Here is a 6,774-nt window from a genome sequence, read left to right as displayed (position 1 = left end):
GTCCTCTAGTGGGACCTGTGCTCACAGCCCAGCACTGTGCAGCTGAACTGGCATTCGCTAGAGAACACCAGAATTGGCAGGTCTGACATTGGCGCGTCGTTCTCTTCACAGATGAGAGCAGGTTCACACTGAACACGTGACAGACGTGAAAGAGTCTGGAGATGCAGTGGTGGACGTTATGCTGCTTGCAACATCATGATGGCCTTGGCAGTGGATCAGGGATGGTCTGGGGAGGCAAATCTTTGGAGGGTCATACAGACCTCCACATGCTAGCCAATGGTACCCTGTCTGCTGTTAGGTACTGGGATGAAACCCTCAGACCTATCATCAGAACCTTACACTGGTGTAGTGGGCCCTGGGTTCCTCCTGGTGCAGGACAATGCCCGGCCTCATGTGGCCAGAATGTGTAGACAGTTCCTGGATGATGAAGGCATTGATGCCATTGACTGGCCTTCACATTTCCTAGACCTGAATTCAATTGAGAACCTCTGGGACGTTATGTGTCAGTGCATCCGACGACGCCAAGTAGCACCACGGACTGTCCAGGAGCTTACTGATGCCCTGACAAAGAAAGCAATGGCCACTAACAAAGCTTAAGAGTGTCTTTGCAGAGCTGGGAGAACCTGCCCAAACAACAACCATCTCTGCAGCACTCCACCAATCATGCCTTTAAGGTACAGTGGCTGGATGGAAGCATATAAAATGCTTCTTAAATGACTCTGAGCATAAGGAAAATATTATGAGACCAAAACCAAACTATTACACTTGAATGTTAACGCTATGTCTGGCAAAAACAACGTACTGCTCATAACCTGGCTAATATCATCCCTACAGTACTGCACGGTGGTGGGAGCATCATGCTGTGGGGATGCTTCTCAGTGGCAGGGAATGGGAGACTGATCAGGATTGAGGGAAGGATGAACAAAGCTATATACAGAGAGGTCCTTGAAGAAAACCTGATCGAGAGCACACAGGACATCAGACTGAGGCAAAGATTAAACTTTCACTATAACAACAACCCAATGCACACCAACAAGACAATGCTAGAGTCGTTTTGGGACAAACTTGTGAATGCATTTGAGTGGCCCAGCCAAAGCTCAGACTTGAACACCATTGAACATCTGTTGGGAGACCTGTAGATCACAGTTCAGCAACGCTCCCCATTCAAACTGACAGAGCTTTAGAGGATCTGCATGTAAGAATTAGGGGAACTGACCAAATCCAGGTGAGCAAAGCTGGTAGTGGCATGTCCAAGACTCAAAGCTGTAATCACTGCGAGAAGGGGCTTCTACAAAATACTGAGCAAAAGGGTTGGAATACTTATATGAGTATTTATTTTCAAAAGGGTAGCAAAAATGTTTTCACTTTGTAATTATGGGGTATTTGCGTATGTAAGAAATTATAAATTCAGTCTATAACAAAAATGATATGGAGAAAGTGAAGGGTTCCAAGAACTTGTCCTAAAGCCACTGTATATTGACCAAATCAACAAATCCCTAACAATCCCTATACCTACCATGCCCTATACCTACCATCCTGGCTTTGTGATTTTTCATGATATAGGCCTTGTCTTTTGAAACAAGGTTCCAGCCGTCATGGTGGCTGATTCACCAGACCGGTTTCTTGGTTTGGCTTTGTAATATGGGAAGGTTATGGTTCACAGTTATTAAACATACTTTGCTGTTATGGGGCTAGATCACCAGTAACACTAAAAGTATGTTAGAAAGTGAGGCTTACTTACTAGATACTGAAGGACAAGGGTTCTCACCCCTTTCCATTAGGGTAAATCAGCTGAGTTAGTATAGCATTGCAACTTAATGTGAGATGTCTGAGTGTTTCCAATAAGAGGTTTTATACTAATGATATAATAGGGTATTTTAAATACAAAAATTGAACATGATGATCTGGAGTAGGTCTGCTGTTTTTTAATGCATATATTTTGAAATTGGCAGACACTAAAATGAATGTTTTGTACTGAGGCCAGGATACTAAAAGGATATATAGGCATATGGGTAGATCCAGGCATTCATAATACATAAGGTTTGTCTCTGTCCCTCTTCCTGCAGTTGATCCATTTTCTTTACGCAAATTCAGTTCTCAATTTCTGCCTCGTCACTGTCGGTTTGGGCGCGCTCAGAAAAGTGGCCCCTGAAATCTATGCTGCTTGCTGCTGACTAATTAGAGCGGTGAGAGGAAACTGAGCAGAGCGGTTGACATCACCCTATATTCACCTCAGCCCCTACCTATTCAAATGCATGGAGCGACTGCTGTGATCATCAACACCGGCGACGCAGATAAGAAGGGTGGAGGGGTTTTTAGCTGCCTTCTGTCAATTCAGTGGGTTCAAAGACATGCTATGCAGTCTATTCTTGTTAATGATAGGCTATAAGCTTTTCCAAACGAAGGAGACCGACTGATCGTGGGCAAAATGCTTGTGTGAAAAGCAAAGGCTTAATTTTGACGATGGCCAAGGCATGCGCACTTTACACGTTGCCCACCTTTTCAATGTGTTTATTATAACCCTTGTAAGTGCCGTAATATAGACTTATGAGAATTATTACAGAGTCGTAACGTGAAACCACCTTTTTTGATTGCACCAGTCTTTGGAATTAGGCGATTTCTTAGACTGGTGTTATTCCTTTGGAATCCACGCGGAGGAGCTCGCTCTACACCACTAAACGAACCTTGATCCACAACATTTGTCACAGTGGGAGAAGGAAAATGTTCTAATTTTAAGGGTTGATATAAAATTACTTTCCGGATCGCTTTTTGGAGATGGAACCCCTCTACCACGACCAAATGCTGCAAATAATAATCGAATTCGAATTAGTGAATAAAAAGCTACAATCAAATGTCCACCACCCGTTTTGCTAAAATAGCAACATTAATCGTAACCTATATGAAAACGCCATTTGTATCTCCCATTGTCAGTCGTAAATATAATTACATCATGCTAAATAATAGTCAAAAAAGAGAAAAATCGTCGCGCATAGTGATGTTTTCTATTTTCCACCTACCTATACCAAATTCATATGCACGAAGGCAAATGGAAAACAGTGCCGGCAACGGAGACTTGAAAAAGTAGGCTAGGCTAAATGTATAGCTGCGTTGATGTGTTGTTGGACGTACTGCGGTATCTCAAATTGAGAGGAGTCGAGAGGTTTCGGGTTGGAATAAAAACGAGGGAGACAGGGAGCGAGGAGGAGGGGTGTGAAGTGGAGTACATGAGGAGGGATGGGGACATGGGCTTCTGGAGGGGGAGGGGTGGCGGGGGGTGGGGGGCGCGAAGCCGAGGTCAGCCCGAGGTGCCGCTACATAGGCTTTCTAATACCTTCATTCATTGATTTTGAAGAACACCACCAAGTGGCATATAGCGGAGATAACACGACTGCAAGTTTGGGGGAAAATGCCTGGCCAAAAAAAGGCGCGCGCGCACAACTCAGAGCGCACATGCAGCAGCGTCCCAGTCAGCCAGAGCGTGCACTTACTAACCAAGCACAATGGTTCTATGTTATTTTGGAATTGAAATTAGCCAGGGAATTTTCTCAAGTAGACCCATTTTTAACACAACGTGTATTACATACAAAATATATCTCGCTTTGTTGTTACGATGTTGTACTCAATATACGTTGGTTTCACACTAAAACAGTGATGCCCCATTTATCACACGTTTTAAAGTTGTAAATGTCTTGAAATGAAACTAGCACCCAAATACATTAAAAGACTACATTGCATAAATATGTTTTCTGTTGATAACCAGGACTTCCTGATCTAATGGAACTGCTGAAAAATGACTAAGATACCCTCAGAGGTGTTTGAATATTAACTCTATGGTGTACACAAGAAATCCACAAATGAAGGCCCCAATCCTATTTTCATAAACGAACAAATGGTCCTATGCATCTCTCCCTTACAGCAGTAACTTTCTCAGTGAGATTAAATCCCTCACAAACTTCATGTTGTCATGACTTGACTGGAGTTTCTGGGAAGAAAATCATATAACTGAGACAAAATGTGACTTCAACATGCAATGTTTGGCCAGCATGTGCTATTCTCAAAAATGTATCAAGGAGTGCAGATTTGTTTTCATTTTTTTTATTAAGATTATAAATTTTTAACAAATATTTTCTAAAACAGTTTTACCCGGTGATATACAATGTAATATGCACAAAAATACAATAATACCAACAAAATATGGAAAGGATGTCTGGAAAGACATCTTTATTTCAGTACACATAGTGCTTATAATGTGTGGATGTATGGCTAAATCATGAGCTTGCCTTTTTAGAACAAAAGGTCTTAAGATTTTAGAAAATAAAACAAAACTCACAAAACCAAGCCGTGTTGGCATCATGAATTACTGTGAAGGCTTGATCAATAACTTTTTGTTATAGGTTCACGGTGAGGGGGGACGCTCAACAGATCAAACTGTCAAAAAAATACCTGGATTGATTGGATTACACGTGTATTCTGGGAGTTGGAGTAATTCATGGTTCTGATCAGAGGTGAGGTGGAAAGTTGGGTACAACTAAGCACATCAATAGAGACGCAGCAAGCTGATTCAGAGTTAATGCACCCACTAGTTTGAGAGGGAAATTTAAGTCTGAACCATTGCGCCTTCACCTGTCAACGTATATGTGGTCAGAATGTGCCATGTAGTTCCCATGTAACATAGCCTACTACTGGTGTCCTTATAATATTAATTTAACATCCAAGTTTAACATATCAACCCAGAAAACTAAGGGTAACCAAAGTAGCCTACAACAAAACAGTCTTTGTGTAATTATATTTGTTATATTGTCGCTTTTCGTTAGTTGTTTACTGTATTAAACCACTACGCACAACGAAAGCATGTTGCAAAGCCATCCATGGGCACACTTCTAGTTAGGCTGGAGCTGAGGCTACATGATATGATTGCTTTTCAGTTATAATACTTGTGTAGTGTCTTAAAACGAGACAATGTGTTCAAAACTGTTCTGTAGGAGAGATCAAATCAAAAACAGAATCCGCGAGCGAGACATTCAACCACGTTCAATGTTTGCAACAATAGCTAGCAGTAGTATGCGTTGGGTTTAAGGCAACGAAATCAACTTCGTTATAAAATTCACAACTAGCCTACCATGTAAAATGTGTTATGTGGACATATTCGAATTAAAAGGAAAGCCTGCATATATCACATGTGGCACGACCTTCCTCTTCCCCATCAAAACGAAAGTCAACAAACAAACAAAAACTGTTCAATGTTTAAATAGCCTTTCTTGCAAAAATAAAGTCAATTTGATTTAGACTTTGTACAATTTCATAAAGTGTTTAATTCTAGTTTACCATGGAGTCAAAAAGCTACGATAGCTCTAGTCCACGCTCCTAGACTCGCTAGGGCTTGTTTGCTACAGAACTGTCCGTTCAAGGCTTGCTCAAAGTCCGACTGTCTGCTCACCAACCCCGAAAACCCCGAGCCGAAGATCGAGATCAGATTGGAAATGTTTGACGTGTCCAAGTGTTCCGAATTCGCGTAGGAACAGTCCTCGAATTTCGCCCTTTTACATGGGGTAAAATCCGACACCTCCTCAATATCGGATATATAATATTCAAAGTCAACCTTGCGTTTCTTAGCTGGGGACTGTGCGCTCTGGCAGCACTGTTGGAGCGACGCACAGCAGTCCTGGTGTAGGTACCCATTCTCCACTGTTGTCACTACGTGCGTGTCCAGATCGAGCACTGTCGTTTTGTTGCAGTGTAGGTTGTTGTTCACCGGGGAAAAGTCACAGTTCGATACAGGGTAAGCCTCCGCACAGCAGCTCCGATAGAACGAGGGCTCGGTCTCCTTGCAGACCTCGTCGCTTTGGAGGGAGAGAGGCGCGGAGCAGGCGGAGGGGGCTTGGATATGCGCTGACTGCACAGCTGCTAGATGGCTCACAGGCAGGAGCGCACAACAGAGACTCGCCGGCTCGCTCACCCCAACGTTGCCGCAGCAGTCCCCGCTCTGCTCCTCGCAGTCCTCGGCCAAATCCAGCGGGTTTAACTCCTGGATCTCGTTGCAGACGGTCATCACCTCCTCGTACTGCTGCATCCTGTAGATCTCCGCATACTTCTCGTTCATGTAGACCTGTCTTGCATTCCTCAGTACATAGGAGACCAAGAGGTTTTTGTGCAGCTTGATGCCTCCTCTCTGCGTCCTGGAGTTGTGGATCTTCCGTAAGGAAATGGAGATCAGACTTTGTGCATCCACTGCACACTCCATCGTGTTGATCATGATGGTGATATAGTCGTTTCCCGCTCCTCTCCGACGCAGAAAAGCGACTTTCTTTCAGTGGAAGTCACGATATTTCGTTCGAGGGCGAAGGCTTAAGTCAGCTCTGTGGTAAAACATTGAACACGGCTGTCCGCTTCCCTCTGTATGCTAGCAAGCAATAATTTGCTAGGCACGCTTAGCCAGAGTATATATATTTTGAGGAGGAGTCTGCCCACCTCGACCTGCGCCAATGACAACCCGGCTCTCCATTGATTGACATGTAAACTCCACCCATATATGGAGCTCAGGGCCAATCAGACAGAGGCGGTTCTTCTGTGCTATTCAAATTCCAAACTGACTAACAAACTGGAACGCTCTCATGAGACTCACTGGGTTAGCGCGCCCGGTCAAAGAGTAGTGTATGTGACATATCATCATGTAACTTTTCTGGTAGAATAATCTGAAGAAGAAATTGCAATACTATCTAGGTCATTAATCTTTAAACCTTTTTTCACATGTTATTTATGCAACAAAAAATAATT

The 6,774-nt window shown here is 43.3% G+C and overlaps 1 protein-coding gene across 1 annotated transcript; it reads right to left on the bottom strand.

Moving 5' to 3' along the window:
• Positions 1-4,122: 4,122 nt before the first annotated feature.
• ier5l (immediate early response 5-like) lies at positions 4,123-6,392 on the bottom strand. Its single transcript, XM_010889683.3, has one exon. The coding sequence runs from the start codon at positions 6,251-6,253 to the stop codon at positions 5,333-5,335; it is 921 nt and encodes a 306-aa protein (XP_010887985.1). The 5' UTR covers positions 6,254-6,392; the 3' UTR covers positions 4,123-5,332.
• Between the last annotated feature and the right edge of the window lie 382 nt (positions 6,393-6,774).

This window comes from Esox lucius, chromosome 14 (genome assembly GCF_011004845.1).
Source record: "Esox lucius isolate fEsoLuc1 chromosome 14, fEsoLuc1.pri, whole genome shotgun sequence".
NCBI classification, from domain to species: Eukaryota; Metazoa; Chordata; class Actinopteri; order Esociformes; family Esocidae; genus Esox; species Esox lucius.
Note: the sequence above shows the minus strand (reverse complement) of the source record. Positions and strands in the feature narration are given on the sequence as shown.

Excerpts from the sequence above, each read along its gene's own strand:
- ier5l (XM_010889683.3), bottom strand. The coding sequence starts at position 6,253 with ATGATCAACACGATGGAGTGTGCAGTGGATGCACAAAGTCTGATCTCC.